Genomic DNA, 20,549 nt, shown 5'->3' on the forward strand with positions numbered 1-20,549 from the left:
TGTCCTATTTTAGTCTTCTGCAAGTGTTTTAGTTTTAGTCGTATTTAGTCGACTAAAACTCCAGTACATTTTAGTCGACTAAAACGCCCTACATTTTAGTCGACTAAAACTCATTTTAGTCATCTATAATCAAATGGGTGTAGTTCAATTGTAATTTGTAATGCATTATTTAAGCATTTCTCTACAATTTCCAAACTCATTATATACTACTGCTGGTCCTGGAGTGAAAAATCTAATATGTTATTATTTATGCTTTGAGCATGCACCAGTGTTAATTTTTGGCAGCAAATTTCAATTTAGTTTTAGTTATAGTCTTTTGACTAAAATGCCATTTTAGTTTTAGTCGTATTTTAGTCTTAAGACTAAAATGCCATTTTAGTTTTAGTCGTATTTTAGTCATCTGAATTGTGTTAGTCGACGAATACGTTTTAGTCGGTTTTAGTCGACGAAATTAACACTGGTGTGGACTGGGTAATGTGTGAGGATCTATACTGGTATGGACTGGGTAATGTGTTAGGATCTATACTGGTATGGACTGGGTAATGTGTTAGGAAGGAAAGGATGCTACATTGTTTTATGTAAATGAAAATGATCACCCTACAGAGGGCTGAATTCAAAGACAGGTGAATAAAGTGTGAAATGTGCTCAGGTGTGACCATACAAAAAATGGAATATGTAAATCTAAATAAAGTATTAGGTGTAAATAAGTACAATAAAACCTAATTATACCAGATAGTATAATCATACTTATTTACACCTTGCACTTTATTTATATTTCCATATTCCATTTCTTGTATGGTCACACCTGAGCACATTTGACACTTTAGAATTGCAGGGAATTGTTATGAGAATTTTAAACTTTAGGCAGAAGTAGTGCAGCTGAATGGGAGAATTATTCCAACTCTGCTACTTTGGCCTTACGTTTTCAATTTCCTGTAATTCTCTCTTTATGAAGTAGACCCTATAATCTGATAAGTAGGCGGAGATTAATTATGCGGAGTGGGCGGAGCTTCGTGGAAAGTGGGTGTGGTAAGTAATTGATAGCTGTGCTGCAAAGTGTCCCTGGAAATTTTTTTCAAATGTTGGCAACTATGCATGTGTAGCACTAATCTAGTAGACAACCTTTTATCTTCCTTCTCACAGTGAGTTTAGCCCTAAACACAGGTGTATCCCATCATCCAAAATGTCCTTGAGTGCGTGAATTAACCTGTTTCTATCTATCCATAAGAAGCCATCATACTCGTTCCCCAATTTCTATATAAGGCACAATACAACTATACTACTTCTCATTATGTGTATACTGATTGGTAACTCCAATAACGAATCCCCAACCAACACACACACATATAGAACATATAGAAAAATACTATATTACAAAAAATGTCATACACCATTCTGCAAATTACCAAAACATTAACCCCTATTGTTCAGCGTCTAATTCCATATTTGGACAAGCATCGGCACAATGTTTTCAGGACCTTTCTCAATTCTTCATTTTTTTGAAAAATGATAACCATCACAATTCATCTCTCTGTTCTAGAAAAACTGGTATAAATCATAATTCTTATTCAACCCATATGGGTGTAAATAATTGAATTGTTTTATCCACCATACCTCTCTCGAATCCGGTCTCCTCCCCTTTTGTCCTTTTTTATCTAAAACAAAGACTTGTCCTTTGAAATAGATAAAAAAAGGACCTGTAAATGCATGAAGATATGAAGTAAGCAAGATATAATACTTTCTAAAGGAATTTGTTATACAGCTAAGGTGTCCCACTTTGAAATTATATTTTATATATACAGTATCTCACAAAAGTGAATACACCGCTCACATTTTTGTAAATATTTTATTATATCTTTTCATGTGACAACACTGAAGAAAATACACTTTGCTACAATGTAAAGTAGTGAGTGTACAGCTTGTATAACAGTGTAAATTTGCTGCCCCCTGAAAATAACTCAACACAGCGATTAATGTCTAATCTGCTGGCAACAAAAGTGAGTTCACTCCTAAGTGAAAATGTCTAAATTTGGCCCAATTAGCCATTTTCCCTCCCCGGTGTCATGGGACATGTTGGTGTTACAAGGTCTCAGGTGTGAATGGGGAGCAGGTGTGTTAAATTTGGTGTTATCGCTCTCACTCTCTCATACTGGTCACTGGAAGTTCAACATGGCACCTCATGGTAAAGAACTCTTTGAGGGTCTAAAAAAAAAAATAATTTTTGCTTTACATGAAGATGGCCTAGGCTACAAGAAGATTGCCAAGACCCTGAAACTGAGCTGCAGCACAGTGGCCAAGACCACACAGCAGTTTAACAGGAAAGGTTCCACTCAGAACAGGCTTTGCCATGGTGGACCAAAGAAGTTGAGTGCACATGCTCCATGTCATATCCAGAGGTTGTCTTTGGGAAATAGACATATGAGTGCTGCCAGCACTGTTGCAGAGGTTGAAGGGTGGGGGGGTCAGCCTGTCATTGCTCAGATCATACGCCGCACACTGCATCAAATTGGTCTGCATGGCTGTAGTCCCAGAAGGAAGCCTCTTCTAAAGATAATGCACAAGAAAGCCCGCAAACAGTTTTCTGAAGACAAGCAGGCTAAGAACATGGATTACTGAAACCATGTCCTGTGGTCTGATGAGACCAAGATAAACTTATTTGGTTCAGATGGTGTCAAGCGTGTGTCGCGGCAACTGGATGAGGAGTACAAAGACAAGTGTGTCTTGCCTACAGTCATGCATGGTGGTGGAAGTGTCATAGTCTGGGGCTGCATGAGTGCTTCCGGCACTGGGGAGCTACAGTTCATTGAGGGAACCATGAATGTCAACATGTACTGTGACATACTGAAGCAGAGCATGATCCCCTCCCTTCGGAGACTGGGCCGCAGGGCAGTATTCCAATATGATAAGGACCCCAAACACACCTCCAAGACGATCACTGCCTTGCTAAAGAAGCTGAAGCTAAAGGTGATGGACTGGCCAAGCTTGTCTCCAGACCTAAACCCTATTGAGCATCTGTGGGGCATCTTCAAATGGAAGGTGGAGGAGCACAAGGTCTCTAACAACCACCAGCTCCATGATGTCGTCATGGAGGAGTGGAAGAGGACTCCAGTGGTAACCTGTGAAGCTCTGGTGACCTCCTTGCCCAGAAGGGTTAAGGCAGTGCTGGAAAATAATGATGGCCTCACAAAATATTGACACTTTGTGCCCAATTTGGACATTATCTCTTAGGGGTGTACTCACTTTTGTTGCCAGCGGTTTAGACATAAATGGCTGTGTTGAGTTACTTTGAGGGGACAGCACACTGTTATACAAGCTGTAAACTCACTACTTTACATTGTAGCAAAGTGTCATTTCTTCAGTGTTGTCACATGAAATGGTAGAATATATATACACAAACCCAATTCCAAAAAAAGTTGGGACACTGTACAAATTGTGAGTAAAAAAGGAATGGATTAATTTACAAATCTCATAATCTTATATTTTATTCACAATATAATATAGATAACATATCAAATGTTGAAAGTGAGACATTTTGAAATGTCATGCCAAATATTGGCTCATTTTGGATTTCATGAGAGCTACACATTCCAAAAAAGTTGGGACAGGTAGCAATAAGAGGCCAGAAAAGTTAAATGTACATATAAGGAACAGCTGGAGGACCAATTTGCAACTTATTAGGTCAATTGGCAACATGATTGGGTATAAAAAGAGCCTCTCAGAGTGGCAGTGTCCCTCAGAAGTCAAGATGGGCAGAGGATCCCCAATTCCCCCAATGCTGCGGTGAAAAATAGTGGAGCAATATCAGAAACCAGTTTCTCAGAGAAAAATTGCAAAGAGTTTGAAGTTATCATCATCTACAGTACATAATATCATCCAAAGATTCAGAGAATCTGGAACAATCTCTGTGCGTAAGGGTCAAGGCCGGAAAACCATACTGGATGCCCGTGATTCTTCGGGCCCTTAGACGGCACTGCATCACATACAGGAATGCTACTGTAATGGAAATCACAACATGGGCTCAGGAATACTTCCAGAAAACATTGTTGGTGAACACAATCCACCGTGCCATTCGCCGTTGGCTAAAACTCTATAGGCCAAAAAAAAACATATCTAAACATGATCCAGAAGCGCAGGCGTTTTCTCTGGGCCGAGGCTCATTTAAAATGGACTGTGGCAAAGTGGAAAACTGTTCTGTGGTCAGACGAATCAAAATTTGAAGTTCTTTTTGGAAAACTGGGACGCCATGTAATCCAGACTAAAGAGGACAAGGACAACCCAAGTTGTTCTCAGCGCTCAATTCAGAAGCCTACGTCTCTGATGGTATGGGGTTGCATGAGTGCATGTGGCATGGGCAGCTTACACATTTGGAAAGGCACCATCAATGCTGAAAGGTATATCCAAGTTCTAGAATAACATATGTTCCCATCTAGACGTCGTCTCTTTCAGGGAAGACCTTGCATTTTCCAACATGACAATGCCAGACCACATACTGCATCAATTACAACATCATGGCTGCGTAGAAGAAGGATCCGGTTACTGAAATGGCCAGCCTGCAGTCCAGATCTTTCACCCATAGAAAACATTTGGCGCATCATAAAGAGGAAGATGCGACAAAGAAGACCTAAGACAGTTGAGCAAATAGAAGCCTGAATTAGACAAGAATGGGACAACATTCCTATTCCTAAACTTGAGCAACTTGTCTCCTCAGTCCCCAGAAGTTTGCAGACTGTTATAAAATGAAGAGGGGATGCCACACAGTGGAAAACATGGCTGTGTCCCAACTTTTTTGAGATGTGTTGATGTCATGAAATTTAAAATCAACTTATTTTTCCCTTAAAATTATACATTTTCTCAGTTTAAACATTTGATATGTCATACATGTTGTATTCTGAATAAAATATTGAAATTTGAAACTCCCACATCATTGCAATCTGTTTTTTCAATCACAATTTGTACAGTGTCCCAACTTTTTTGGAATGGGGTTTGTATACATACACGTGTGTGCCCAAGTTTGTGACAGGTTCAAATCAGTTTTTCCACTTTTTTTTTTCTCACAGAAACTGTGATATTAAACAGTCTTGCTTTGTTGGCACTACTGAATTTACAGTGGACTGGAGTGAGTGAATCTGGTTTTATTGGTGGTCTGTACCCATGCAGTAACCACGTATCACCAATGTTTGTTATTCAGATGAGGTTAGATTCTGTAAGAAGTCCTACAAAGTGTTATAAATATGTGCTAATAGGCACTTTTTGTGTCATTTCTGACCACATCAATTTGTGTGTTTTCAAGGACAGGAACTGTGGGACGGCTATGCATTTAAAAACTTTTTTCTTACAGGTTTACAGCTATTGATGAAGTTTTATTGAAATTTGGTTGTCACTTCTTATAGTATACAGCAGCGGTCACTAAATGGCGGCCCGTGGTCCATTGGCGGCCCGCGCGATGCTAACGCCCGGACCACGAGCCCGTTACCTGTATTCAGTCCTTCAGTCCCCTCCTCACTGCGGCTCCAGGCTCCCGGCTCACTCGCAGCCGGTGTCCTGTCGGGCCGCGAGTAGGGGGCGCGACGTCACGTGCGCGTCCCGCCCCCTCTTCCTGAGGGCAGCGAGCTAGGGCGTGACACTATGTGCACGCCCGCCTCCCTGTTCGCGGCTTTTGGCTCAGCTCTTGGCTGCAGGTATGTGGAGCACATTTTAGGGGAGAATAGCTGCACAAGCTTTAGTGTGCAGACTGGCATATTTTGGCATATTTTGTTCTGCTCATTAGAGTGCCCCATAAAAGAAAAAGAAAAATGTGCCCAACAGAGTGCTCCCTTGACATAAAATGTTCCCATCAGCGTGCCCCTTATTTTATGCTAAGGGACATGCTGATGGGCATATTTTATGTTAAGGGGCACTCTGATGGGCATATTTTATGTTAAGAGCAACGCTAATGGGCATATTTTATGTTAAGAGCAACACTGATTTAAATGTTTTGTTTTGCCCATCAGAGTGCCCCCTAACATAAAATGTGCCCATCAGCGTGCCCCTTATTTTATGTTAAGGGTCACGCTGATGGGCAAATGTTATGCTAAGGGGCACGCTGATGGGCACATTTTGTTCTGCCCATCAGAGTGCCCCTAACATAAAATGTGCACAGACTTGAGATTCGGACCTTGGCCCAATGAAAATTTTAGCGAACGGAGCTCCTTGAATTTTAATTCATTACCCCTGGTATACAGTATTGCAGAGCAAAACTATTTAAACAACCACCAAACCTTAACGATTTTACTCATAATGATGAATTGTGGCCTAGATTTACAAAGTCTGTAAAGTGTTATTGAATACCACCAACATTCATGTGATTTCATGCTGCATGCTTTGTTCTTCCTATTCTGTTTTGCATGTTGTGACATAAATAAATGTGTCCACCAGATGGCAGACTTCAGCAATGTGCTCCCTTTCTACATAACCTCACAGCCTTGTGTATGCAGTACACAGCAACTGTCCAAGGAATGAGCTTGTACTACAGATTGTCCTTTGAATAGTGAAGTGCACATCGCCTGGTCTTTGTATTCTGAAATGAGAACCTTTCCATAGTGCAAAGTTATCATTCCTTCGTAAGGAAGACTTTATAATTGTATTTACCAGTGAATTTTGGTGTTTTAGTTATAAGGGTCGATCCTATGTCTGCATTTCTATATTGTAGCCTTTGCAGTACATAAAGGTTTCAGCTCCGGGTACTTGTGCTGGTTATGTTTATTAGACGTTTTTGGCCAAAAAAGTGAGGAAAAAAAAGAAACAACCTGGCTTACATATTTATTTATTACAGGTGTAGCACCCTCCTAGATAGGTGCTAGGTAAAGGCATCTAATGCTCCTGCCTTATCAGGGGAGCCTGATCTTTAGTTAGGCCTGCTCTCTGTACTCAGTGTGTATTCATCTGGTCTGAGGGAGTGCCCCCCACTGTGTCCAATGGGGAGGCCTGTTGGACAGTGGAGGAAACCTGACCAGTGATACACAAGCTTTTGTAACTGTCCCAGGGGGTTGGCACCTGGAGAGGTGCATCATGGGATTGGGGATAAAAGCGGGGAGCGCATGAGACAGGGTGTCTTTTGGGGGGAGCAAAGTCCCAGGAGGAGGTGGACAGCTGTCTCTCCTCCTGTAGGTGTGAGGAAGGTGGTTCAGGTGGTCGGCCTAGTGAACCAGGTGTGTGGAGCTGAGCTGCAGAGGATCCAGAGCACTGACAAGTGGAGCTGCTGGCAGAATCATCTTGGGAAAAACAGTGTCATGAGTATCAGGAGATCTGCCTAAGGGTCTGCCTAGGAAAGGGGACCACTCCAGAGAAGTCAGCGTATCAAGGAGCTAGCTCACACAAAAAGTTTATCAGCAAAGGGGGTGCCGTGTAGTTGACCCTGAAGTATAGGAACAAAGGGGGTGCCAGGAAGGGCCCTGAAGTTGTTCAGCAGTACAGTACAGATTACCTCAGAAAGCTCATTCACTAATGCTTCACAGCTGAGGGCAAAGTGAAGCAGCGGCCTAGCCCTGACTAGCGTTACTCAGCATTATTCAGCATTTTCAAGGTGTCCCAGCCAATTGTGCATAGTTGTATAAAGTTGGAGTATCCCACTCATTCCCTTCTCCTATCCAAGTTCCAAATAAAAACACCAAAACCAAAGCTACTGGACTGTTTCTTGACTGAGCTAAAACACTTGGGAAAATGTCAAACTGTCATGTTGTTGCTATTGGTAACCCAGGGAAACCCGTAATCAGCAGCTCTCAAGGGAGTAGTGCTATACAGGTATTTTTATAGCCATTCAGTTCACTCAGCACTTGACAAACAGTACATGCATACGTACACATACTAGGGTCAGTTTGGACAGGGACCAATAACCTTCCAGCATGTCTTTGGAGTGTGGAAGGAAACCCATGCCAGCACAGGGAGGACATGTCCTGATCCCCTAACCTTAGGATACTCTTAAAGTGGTTGTAAACCCTTCCATATACCCAGTGAAGTGACTGGACTCCGGTGACACACAGAGATGAAACAAATCCTCCTACATATGTTGTACCTGTTTATCTGCAGTTTTCTCTTCTCTACATCCATTCAATGACCAGAATTTACACGGGAGCTCTCCGCTCTGAAAAGAAGGGTGTGGAGAGCTAAAGTTGCATCTGTAAGGAGAACTCTGAGAGCTGATTGGAAGGAGGGGGCACATGGCACACAGGTACAGATCTGAGGCTGTCAATCAGCTGGAGGTCCCTCCTGTCACCATTTTTCTCTTGGTGTCAGGAAAATTCATCAGAAGTGACTCATGCTTATTGCAAAGGATTACAGCAGCAGACAGAAATGACACTTGGTGCTCTGGATTGAGACAAGTTCACGCTAAAGAGCAGTGATGGCGATCCTTTTCGAGCCCAAGTGCCCAAACTGCAACACAAAACCAACTTATCTGTTTCAAAGTGCCAGAGAGTTAATACCGGGGGGTGGGAATGTGATATATCGCCTCCCAGTCACCTGCCAACTGCCGTCTGAAAATTAATCCACTGTGGATTGCTTCTCAGAAGAGCAGCAAGGGATGCTTCATATGTAAATGCACCCCAACCCAGCTACTCACCTCTGCATCCCAAAGCCCCCCTATTTGCTTACTTCTACTTGCCCTGCTCACTATTGCACCCCCACAAAACTGCTGATCTTGTAAAGGTTAGCCGGTCAGTGGTGTGCGCTCTTCTTCCTCGCGTGCCTACTGAGAGGGCTCTGCGTGCCAGCTGTGGCACGGGTGCCATGGGTTCGCCATCACTGCTATAGATGGATATGCTTTGTTCATATTTCATGTCTAAGGTTTATAACCACTTTAACACAAAGAATGTTCTAAAAACAGCTAGATAACTATAATTTTCAGACCTGAACATCCACAAAAGGATCCTACTATTAGAATTCTTTAAACCCAGCACTAATCCCTTTAATTTATTTATCGTAGCCCCTAAATTGCTGGACTGAATCAACTGCTTTGTCACAAAGGTAGTTTCCCCAATGGGTTCTAAGCACAGTGTTCTTAGTCCCCATAATGTATGTGGCTTTTATGATGAAATTTCGATGACTCTTCTTTACGTTTTTTATTTTATGTGAAAAAGAAAAAAGAAAATTGCAAAACGTGTCACATGCAAACCAAGACAGCTTCCCTTTTGGGAAAAGAGTTCAGAGGAGCATTGGAAGGCTTGTGCACCCACAGTAGAAATAATTACAGAGATGGGCCCTGGTTTCTTTCCTTGGACTGAGCTGCACTTTGCATTTTTACAGCTAAAAGCCAACTCGGGAGTCATTGAGGGAAACCTTGTTCTTTGGAGTGCTTGCAGATGGTGGAGGAGAGAACAAGATTCGGCTTTTATGACTACTATAGGAATCCCACATTTGTTGCTGTCTGTCTTGTCTCTATTGAAGGCATGGGTTGTTGGCTTCCTCCGGCCGCCCCTCCTCCCTTCTCAGTAATACAACTTGGAGCAGATGTTTTCTGCTCTTTGTCAGGGGACGTGAAGTGTGCAAGCATGCTTTGAGTCACTCTTCTCAGTTCTAACCGTCTCTGCATGATTGAGACAAATGTTTTCTACATTCTGCTTATTTGTCAACAAGGATGTTACCATATGCATACTGTTTTTTGGTGCTTTTTGGAGGTTTGTTTCAGAAAGTGGGGGAAATGTTGAAGTTTCTACAATTAGAATATTTTAGTGAATATTTTATGTGCCACTCTGTAACTGGCAAGGGGCACACCGTCCAGGCGCTGCTTGTTAGGCCATGGTGTCCTAGATCAGTGTTTCTCACGCATTTTTCAGTCAAGGCACCCTTTCAACTTACAGAAAATCTCAAGGCAGCCTTTAAAATTACGGACGGTCTTGAGGCACCCTTTAAAATTATGGAAAGTCTTGAGGCACCCTTTAAACTTATGGAAAGTCTTGAGGCACCCTTTAAACTTATGGAAAGACTTGAGGCACCCTTTAAAATGATGGACAGTCTTGAGACAGCCTTTAAAACTATGGACAGTCTTGAGGCAGCCTTTAAAATTATGGACAGTCTTGAGGCACCCTTTAAAATTATGGACAGTCTTGAGGCACCCTTTAAATTTATGGAAAGACTTGAGGCACCCTTTAAAATTATGGACAGTCTTGAGGCAGCCTTTAAAATTATGGACAGTCTTGAGGCACCCTTTAAAATTATGGACAGGCTTGAGGCACCCTTTAAAATTATGGAAAGTCTTGAGGCACCCTTTAAAATTATGGACAGTCTGGAGGCACCCTTTAAAATTATGGACAGTCTTGAGGCAGCCTTTAAAACTATGGACAGTCTTGAGGCAGCCTTTAAAACTATGGACAGTCTTGAGGCAGCCTTTAAAATTATGGACAGTCTTGAGGCAGCCTTTAAAATTATGGACAGTCTTGAGGCAGCCTTTAAAATTATGGGCGGTCTTCGGGCACCCTTAAAATTATGGACAGTCTTGAGGCAGCCTTTAAAATGATGGAAAGTCTTGAGGCACCCCATTCTAAAATGTAAAAAACCATTCTAATAGTTTTACAGAATACAACAACATCCACACGTAGGACACCCAAAGTTAGAGGGGCTTTTTTTCTTCTAAAGCAAATACACTCTTGCACACTGGTACTGACTAGTGTGCCCATGTTTTTCTTCTCCCCCAATTTTTCTCCATCAGTCAGCTAATGTGATCCCAGTGCTGAGGGCTAGAGGCAGAGGAGGGTCAAACAAGGATGCTGTGGAGGTGACAGACATCCTCCTTATCCACTTATGGCATCATTGGTTGTTAGGATGCCAGTGTCTAGAAAGTCGTAATGGTGCATAATGAAAACCTGTGGCTTTGTGTAACTAAAAGGCAGGCTTCACCTATCTGCTGGCTTGTATACAATTTTTAATACATTTTTAGGCATTTTGCCAAGGCACCCCTAAAGAAGCTTCAAGGCACCCTGATTGAGTCCTGGTTTACATATATGTGATGCGGGAACCCTGCAAATCCACTGCGGGTTCCCGCATTGCATTCAAATCACAGTCAGTTCACACTGCCATATGCAAATCGCTGGGGGTGTCAATACAAAGTTAACGACACCCCCAGATCAGTTTGCATATCGCAGTGCAAACTGTTGGTTCGAACGAAAATTGGATCGCATTGGTGAGAACCAACATGCAATCTGATTCTGCTGCAGACCCAAAAAAGGGTCCCGTGCATGTTTGGTCCTAATCCAATACAAATTCAGCCATACAATCTGTATGGCTGAATTTGCATCACACTGACATCGCATGTGATTTTCAGAGCAGTGTGCTCCGAGTCGCATGCAATGTCTGTCATCGCTGTGGTGTGAACCGGGACTGAAAAAGGCTGTCCTAGGTGACCAGCTCCCAGGATTGGAAAGGGGGGGGGGGGACTGTGGGAATACCATTCTAACCAAAGAAGAGAACCATCCACCAATGAACGTTTGTAATTCTCTTCATATCTCCTAAATTGCTGTAAGGCCCCTTTCACACTTGTGTGCTCTGAAAGTCACACAGCTTTGCAGCGACTTTGACGTGACTTGAAGAAATGCCTGTGTAATATTGAGGTCTATGGACCTCAGGTCGCATCAAAGTCAGACCAAGGTAGTGCAGGGGCTACTTTGAAGTTGCACAGATATGAACGGTACTATAAGAGCTTAAGGGGGGGGGGGCTAGAATAGCAACATGAGCACACTGAGCTTCCCAGTGAATGGCTGTGCAGTGGGGGTATGTCAGGACAAGTCTTATCATTGGAAGAGAGCACACAGAGTTCCCAGCATAGCTAGAGGACTGACCGTGCTGCGCTCTCCTGCTTAGTGTGGACAGTTTTAATAGGAAAGCGGAGGGACTGGAAGGAACGCCAGGGTTTTTACATGAAGGCAGCAATACAAAGAGATCAGGATACTTTCTCATGCAAGTACATGGTACAGCAGGCACATATCAGGAATATGGAGTGTTGGGGTAACAAACGCTATAAGAAATAAATCTGTATTTTCTTAACAATTTAACCACTTGACCACCGGAAGATTTTACCCCCTTCATAACCAGGGCATTTTTTGCTGTTTGGCACTGCACTACTTTAAATAGCAATTTGCGCAGTCATGCAACACCGTACGCAAAATATTTTTTTTTTTTTTTTCATGCAAGTAGAGCTTTCTTTTGGTGGTATTTGGTCACCACTGGGTTTTGGGAAAAAAAAAAAAACAACAATTATGTTTTACTTTTGCTGTAAAACATATCCAATAAAAATCTAAAAGAAAAAAAAAATCGAATTTCTCAATGAATTGAGGCCAAAATGTATTCTGCTACGTGTCTTTGGTTAAAAAACAAAAAAATACCAATAAGTGTATATTATTTGGTTTACGTAAAAGTTATAGCGTCTAGTATAGATACTGGAATATTTTTTTTCTTTTTAAATATACTAGTAATGGTTGTGATCAGCGACTTCTAGTGGGACTGTGATAGTGTGGCAGGCAATCTGACATTAGCTGACACTGGCTGGGGGGGTAAACTGACACTGACATTAATAATGACACTAATACAGTGATCAGTGCTGCTACTATAAACTGTAACTGTACTAATGACCCTGGCTGGGAAGGGGGGATTAAGGGGTTAAATATGTACCTACCAATGTTTACTGTGTGTGGTATGTGCTACTTTTACTAAGGCCCCTTTCACACTAGTGCGACTTGTCCCGCGATTTTGGAGCGCAAAATCGCATGACAAGTCGTTTTCTATTATTTTCAATGAGCCCCATTCATATCAGTGCGACTTGAAGTTGCACCGAATTCAAAGGAGTCCCTGCACTACTTTGGCACGATTTTGAGGCCAAAGACATACAAGCCCAGTCAAAAGTCGCTGTAAATCGCGCGACTTTGAAGTCGCACAGGTGTGAAAGGGGCCTAAGCGTCCTTGTTTTGTTTTTTTCCCTGCTTTCCAGGGAATTAAAAGTGATACCAGTTCAAAGTGATGTAAATAAAAAATAATCAGCGCTAAATGATAAGTAACATAGATAAAGTGCCAAGTGCAATAACAAATAGAGCAGTGTAATCACTATCTCAAATAGTATGTAGATAGATAGAAGATGAAGATAGATCTGTTTCCTCTTGGGATAAATGTTTTACATAAGTAAGGGCTGGTCATTGTGAGCACCCCTGTCAGTGTTGAATGGTTTGTCCTATCCCTGTAACTGCTACATCTGCAGAAGAGCTTGTTCTTTTGAAAAGCAAAATGTACTTATTGGCCAGATCAATCGATGAAAATAGGAGAAAGAAAGCCTAAAATAAAGAAAACAAATGCAGCCACCACATCTAAGAATGAGGGGATACCACTACCTGGGTATATGCTGATTACATTCTGCTCTGGTGTGAATGCAGGCTCAGATGTCCATGTTTTATTTTGGTAGATTCTAAAACCAAAACGGCAGTTTTATGACTGCATTTCATGGTACATAATCACTTCAATGTCATGTTTCATATCCTACAAGGAGGCAGATATCAGAGTGTAGACTGTCAGGAAGTGTACAAGTAAGATAAATGTGTGTAGTGTATTCTCAGTAACATGGGATCTATGTACTGCAGTACTCTCATTGTGCCAAAGTCTGTTTAATATTTTATCTCCACTCCCTGCTACAGTGAAATGAAAATGTATATGTTTTTCTATCTATATTTGTACAGAATAGCCATTAAATATATTCATATATATATATACACCCATTGAATATAAATAAAAGATTACTTTTCTCATATACTCCTATTAGTACTGTAACATGTATAATAAATGCAGCAAGCATATCCAGTATTAATATTTAAAGGGATCTCTGAATAATAGATATAAATTTTAATATTTTTTTTACAAGATCACATTCAGATTTATTCAGGTAGAAACAATCGTGCTTCATTATGAAGGATAGTCGTGCTGCAGTGATGATCTGACTCCTCCTACTCTTCAAGGAGAGTCCTTTAACAGTCAAAACTATGCTAATAATTTCTTAAAGCTTTGTTCACATCTGAGAGTTTTAGTGTGACAGCCTATTGATTTGAATGGGCTTTCTGTCATGGCAGAACAGTGAGCGGTATGTAGTGGCATGGCAGGGCAGGGAGCGTTATGTAGTGGCATGGCAGGGCAGTGAGCATTATGTAGTTGCATGGCAGGGCAGTGAGCGTTATGTAGTGGCATGGCAGGGCCGTGAGCGGTATGTAGTGGCATGGCAGGGCCGTGAGCGGTATGTAGTGGCATGGCAGGGCAGTGAGCAGTATGTTGTGGCAGGGCAGTGAGCAGTATGTAGTGGCATGGCAGGGCAGTGAGCAGTATGTATTGGCATGGTAGGGCAGTGAGCATTATGTAGTGGCAGGGCAGGACAGTGAGCAGTATGTAGTGGCAGGACAGTGAGCAGAATGTAGTGGCAGGGCAGGACAGTTAGCAGTATGTATTGGCAGAGCAGGACAGTGAGCAGTATGTAGTGGCAGGGCAGGACAGTGAGCAGTATGTAGTGGCAGGGCAGGACAGTGAGCGGTAGGTAGTGGCAGGGCTAGAACAATGGGCAGAGTGAAGTGGTAGGGCAGGGTAGTGTGGAATTGCAGTGGATGGCAGTTAGCAGTACGTAGCGATAGGGCAGGGCAGTGAACTGTATGTAGTGGCAGTTCTGGACAATGAGCAGTATGTAGTGGCAGGGCAGAACAATGGGTATAGTGAAGTGGTAAGGCAAGGCAGTGTCGAATTGCAGGGGATGGCAGTGAGCAGTATGTAGAGGTTAGAGTAGTGAGCCACATGTAGTGGCAGGGCAGGACAGTGAGCCCAGTGGTGGGATTCAAAAATTTTAGTAACCAGTTCCGACTTTCCCAGCAGAATGACCAGCGTGCCCCCTTTCAATGCACAGTGACCAGCGTGCCCCCTTTCAATGCACAGTGACCAGCGTGCCCCCTTTTAATGCAGAATTACCAGCGTGCCCCCTTTCAATGCACAGTGACCAGCGTGCCCCCCTTTCAATGCACAGTGACCAGCGTGCCCCCCTTTCAATGCACAGTGACCAGCATGCCCCCCTTTCAATGCACAGTGACCAGCGTGCCCCCTTTCAATGCAGAGAGACCAGCGTGCCCCCTTTCAATGCACAGTGACTAGCGTGCCCCCCCTTTCAATGCTCAGTGACCAGCGCTGCGTGCCCCCCTTTCAATGCACAGTGACCAGCGTGCCCCCCTTTCAATGCAGAGAGACCAGCGTGCCCCCTTTCAATGCACAGTGACCACAGCATTGCCCCCAATGATTGCAGAGTGCCCACAGCATTGCCCCCAATGATTGCAGAGTGCCCACAGAATTGCCCCCAATGATTGCAGAGTGCCCACAGCATTGCCCCCAATGATTGCAGAGTGCCCACAGCATTGCCCCCAATGATTGCAGAGTGCCCACGATCCCCCCGCGAGACCCATGCACTTACCTCACGGACGGTCACGCAGCTTCTCTTCAGTCCCCGGATTCCCGCGTCTCTGAGTCCTCAGTCCTCCCGCCTCCTTGTCCAATGGCACAGGGTTTGCCTTTCGGCCAATCAGGAAGCGGGAGGACCCGCTCCCTGATTGGCCAGGAGGAGGATCCGTGTGACAATAGCGAATTTTCATAATCCTTAGACGCGCAGAGGGAACAGCCGGTTCTGCGAACTTGCAGAAACTTAGTAACCGGTTCTATGGAACCGGTGCAAACCGGCTGAATCCCACCACTGAGTGAGCCGTATGTAGTGGCAGGGCTGTACAATAAGTGGTATGTCGTGGCAGGGCGGAACAGTGAGCGGTATGTAGTGGCAGGGCGGGACAGTGAGCGGTATGTAGTGGCAGGGCAGGACAGTGAGCGGTATGTAGTGGCAGGGCAGAACAATGGGTAGAGTGAAGTGGTAAGGCAAGGCAGTGTCGAATTGCAGGGGATGGCAGTGAGCAGGACGTAGAGGTAGAGTAGTGAGCCGCATGTAGTGGCAGGACAGGACAATAAGTGGTATGTAGTGCCAGGACAGTGAGCGGTATGTAGTGGCAGGGCAGGACAGTGAGCGGTATGTAGTGGCGGGGCAGGACAGTGAGTGGTATGTAGTGGCAGGGCAGGACAGTGAGTGGTATGTAGTGTCAGGGCAGGACAGTGAGTGGTATGTAGTGGCAGGGCAGGACAGTGAGCGGTATGTAGTGGCAGGACAGTGAGCGGTATGTAGTGGCAGGGCAGGACAGTGAGTGGCATGTAGTGGCAGGGCAGGACAGTGAGCGGTATGTAGTGGCAGGACAGTGAGCGGTATGTAGTGGCAGGGCAGGACAGTGAGCGGCATGTAGTGGCAGGGCAGGACAGTGAGCAGTATGTAGTGGCAGGACAGTGAGCGGTATGTAGTGGCAGGGCAGGACAGTGAGTGGCATGTATTGGCAGGGCAGGACAGTGAGCGGTATGTAGTGGCAGGACCGTGAGCGGTATGTAGTGGCAGGGCAGGACAGTGAGCGGCATGTAGTGGCAGGGCAGGAAAGTGAGCGGTATGTAGTGGCAGGGCAGGACAGTGAGCGGTATGTAGTGGCAGGGCAGGACAGTGAGCGGTATGTAGTGGCAGGGCAGGACAGTGAGCGGTATGTAGTGGCAGGAAAGTGAGCGGTATGCAGTGACAGGGCAGGACAGTGAGCGGCATGTAGTGGCAGGACAGTGAGCGGCATGTAGTGGCAGGGCAGGACAGTGAGTGGCATGTATTGGCAGGGCAGAACAGTGAGCGGTATGTAGTGGCACGGCAGGACAGTGAGTGGTATGTAGTGTAGCAGTAGGGCAGGGCAGTCGGTGAACAGTTACCAACCCCAGGTTATGATTGGATGGCCATTTGTTTGTGTTGGAATGTAGTAGGCAGGGCAGGAGCATTCCAAGGTGCTCTATACAGGGCACTAATGAGAAGAGGATATACAGGAGACTGAGTGCATAAACTGCACCTTGAGGAGAAAAGAAAGCCATGGAGAGTAATCAAATTGCAGCCGATTAATGCTGAAATTTGCCAACTTAAAAACTGTAGGAACCTGATGGAAAATTGTCGGCCGAATAGTGACTACAACCACTCGGATACAGTCACTGTTTGTGTATTCAGACAGCTGTGGGTGCTGGTTGTCTGAATCCAGTAGTGGATAAGGGAGATTTCTTCACCCATGCTGCTTAGCGTTGTTGGAGGAACCTATTGGATTTATCTCATTCAGCTTCAGGGCTTGGTGTGATAAATCTCTGCAAATGAAGTCATTGCTTCATGTATTGTAGCCATTGGTTTAGCATGCCGAGCTACTAGAGAAAAACTGGAATCCTTTGTTTTTGGAAAATCAACTTGTTTGTTATTCAGAGTAAGACTTGTATTTTCAGAACATTAAGGACTCATGCGCGCGCACACAACGTTTTTAGGTGCAACTAGCATTTTTTTTTTTTTTTTTTCTTCCTCTAAACATTCTTCCATGTTGGCTTGTGTGTCCACGTCCACATTCATTTCAATAGCCAGAATTCTGGCCAACAAAATGAAATAACACCCAAGCACTTGATGTGCCTAACTGAGTTTACACTTGTCAAGCGTTTTTTATGCAAAAAAAAGTGTCTGAAAAAAAGGTGTTTAGGAGAGGTTAGCTTATGCCCTGTGTGCATGGGGCCTTAAGTTAGGTAAGAAATATAATGGCCAGGAAGCTGGTATTTTCCAAAGGAGCTCATCAGCACTGTGCTGCCTAAAGCGTTACTAAACCCACAATAGTAAAATCAATCTTATATATGCAGTAAAGCATGCTTGTTATACTCACTGTGGAACCGAAGGGGTAATCCTCTGCATTGTGTAAAAAGGCTGTTTGATCCTGTCTTCTCTGATCCTCCCCTTCTTTTATTGTCCCCAATCTCCTGATCAGACAGCCTTTAAAGTCACTCTGCACATGCTCAATTTGGTGTGTATTGCTAGATATTTAAAAAAAATTTTCTTGGGAGGGTGCATGTGATCAGCACAGGGCCAATCAGCACTTTCCAGACAGAGGGTCAGGGGTCATGCAGCATCATAGGATAGTCAGGGGAGAAGGAAAACGCCTCCTCGTCCAAGCTTTAACCAGACACAAATTTTAAATTTATTTTTAAATCCCCGTGGGGCAAAAACCTGAAACACAGTAAAAAGTGCACTTAAGAGTGTGCTTTACTCCACCCCCCCTTCCCCTTCCACCCCCAAAGGCATAGGAACTATCCCTGATCCCCCGGGGCGCAAGGCTCTCGACAGGGACATAGGGCGTCATTGATCTGCCTATCCATAAGACCTGGCAGACCCCGTTCTTTTAGGTCAGCCAAGCCGCCCATCCAAGGGCAGAAGAGGAGCCAGAGGGCCACACTCCCCCCCCGACATCAGGGTACACCCGAGGACTCACGCCCTTTATTTTAGTGAGAAAGAGAAAAGCATACACACAAAAGTGAAAGCATGACAAACAGTGGAGAAAAATAAATTAAAATAAATAAGTGGAAGTGCATGTGCACTGGCTGCTCCATAAAGCTTGGAAGACCGAAATTGCCCCGGATTTGGCTAAAAGGGGCAGTGCAGACCAGACACTGATAGAAGTCCTAAGACTGCCATACAGTGCATCCGGACAGTATTCACAAGCGCTTCACTTTTCCACATTTTGTTATGTTACAGCCTTCTTCCCAAATGTATTTTGTTTTCTTGGCTGTGTGCTTAGGGTCATTGTCCTGTTGGAAGATGAACCTTCACCCCAGTCTGAGATCCAGAGCGCTCGGGAACAGGTTTTCATTAAGGATGTCTCTGTACGTTGCTGCATTCATCTTTTCCTCGATCCTTACTCGTCTCCCAGTTCCTGCCGCTGAAAAACATCCCCACAGCATAATATAATGCTGCCACCACCATGCTTCACTGTAGAGATGGTATTGGCCAGGTGATGAGTGGTGCCTAGTTTCCCCCAGACATGACGCTTGCCATTCAGGCCAAAGAGTTCAATCTTTGTTTCATCAGACCAGAGAATTTTGTTTCTCATGGTCTGAGGGTCCTTCAGGTGCCTTTTGGCAAACTCCAGGCAGGCTGTCATGTGCCTTTTACCGAGGAGTGGCTTCTGTCTGGCCACTTTACCATACAGGCCTGATTGGCAGTGCTGCAGAGATGGTTGCTCTTCTGGGAGGTTCTCCTCTCTCCACAGAGAAATGCTAGAGCATTGTCAGAGTGACTATTGGGTTCTTGGTCACCTCCCTGACTAAGACCCTTCTCTCACGATCGCTCAGTTTGGCCGGGTGGCCCGCTCTAGGAAGAGTACTGGTGGTTCCAAACTTCTTCCATTTATGGATGATGGAGGCCACTGTGCTCATTGGGACCTTCAATGCTGCAGAAATTTTTCTGCACCCTTCCCCAGATCTCTACCTTGATACAATACTGTTTTGAAGGTCTACAGACCATTCCTTAGACTTCATGACTTGTTTTTTGCTCTGACATGTACAACTCTGGGACCTTATATAGACAGGTGTGTGTCTTTCCAAATTCTGCCCAGTCAACTCAATTTACTACAGGTGGACTCCAATCAAGTTGAAGAAACATCTCAAAGATGATCAGTGGAAATAGGATGCACCTGAGCTCAATTTTGAGTGCCATGGCAAAGGCTGTGAATACTTGTGTACATGGGATTTTTTTTTTTTTTTTTAAATAAATTTGCAAAGATCTCAAACAAACGTCTTGCGTTTTGTCATTGTTGGGTATTGTTTGTAGTATTTTGAGGAAATTAATGAATTTAATCGATTTTGGAATAAGGCTCTAACATAACAAAATGTGGAAAAAGTGAAACGCTGTGAATACTTTTCAGGTGCATTGTATACTGCTAATGAGAAAAGGTATTTATCGGTTTATATTTACAAAAATGATTGCATTTCTATGTTCTTTGAACTGTGGGAGACCAGGAAAAGTGAATGCAGCATTCCTGGGTTTAGTAAGGTTAAATTTTCATAACATGCCTCCTTAATTCCTTTAGAGAATTCATTTAAGGATGGTGATCGCAATGTGTTCATATGAAATATTGTATTAAATAGCTATACTTTAGCTTTCACTGATCATGTACATTTGTTATTTGTAGGTGCAAGTACTGGAATTATGATGAAAACCTCCTGACATCTAGTGTGATCATTGTCTTCCATAATGAAGGCTGGTCTACACTCATGAGGACTGTTCACAGTGTTATCAAAAGGACCCCTAGGAAATACCTAGCTGAGATTGTCATGATAGACGACTACAGTAACAAAGGTGAGTCCTGAAAAGCTGAAGGACATAAAATACATCGCTAAAGAAAAATAAAAACAACCTCCAATACCTTTAACAGCCATGTACAACTCTCTGCTTCGGTCTTAGGTTGACTAAACTAAACCACGGATAGGAAACAAAATTATGAACACCTTACCAAAAGAATGGCCTGCTCTTAACATAAATTACTTTGTAAAAAGCAAATATTTTCTAAAAATAATATAAATAGTTATAACCTCACCTTGTTTTATAGGGATGCTTAAAGTGGTTCTAAAGCCTAAAGATTTTTTCCCCCTCTGTGTGT

At 43.7% G+C, this 20,549-nt stretch overlaps 1 protein-coding gene across 2 annotated transcripts in view; it reads left to right on the plus strand.

The window, feature by feature from the left end:
- GALNT7 (polypeptide N-acetylgalactosaminyltransferase 7) overlaps window positions 1-20,549 on the plus strand; it is a 303,038-nt gene that overhangs the window by 213,019 nt on the left and 69,470 nt on the right. For both annotated transcript variants that reach the window (XM_082272937.1, XM_082272936.1), the window contains exon 3: window positions 20,082-20,248. In XM_082272937.1, coding sequence (XP_082129063.1) covers window positions 20,082-20,248 — 167 coding nt within the window. The remainder of the gene's footprint in view (window positions 1-20,081; window positions 20,249-20,549) is intronic.

Source organism: Pelophylax lessonae, assembly GCF_965119305.1.
Source record: "Pelophylax lessonae genome assembly, chromosome: 1".
Classification (NCBI taxonomy): Eukaryota; Metazoa; Chordata; class Amphibia; order Anura; family Ranidae; genus Pelophylax; species Pelophylax lessonae.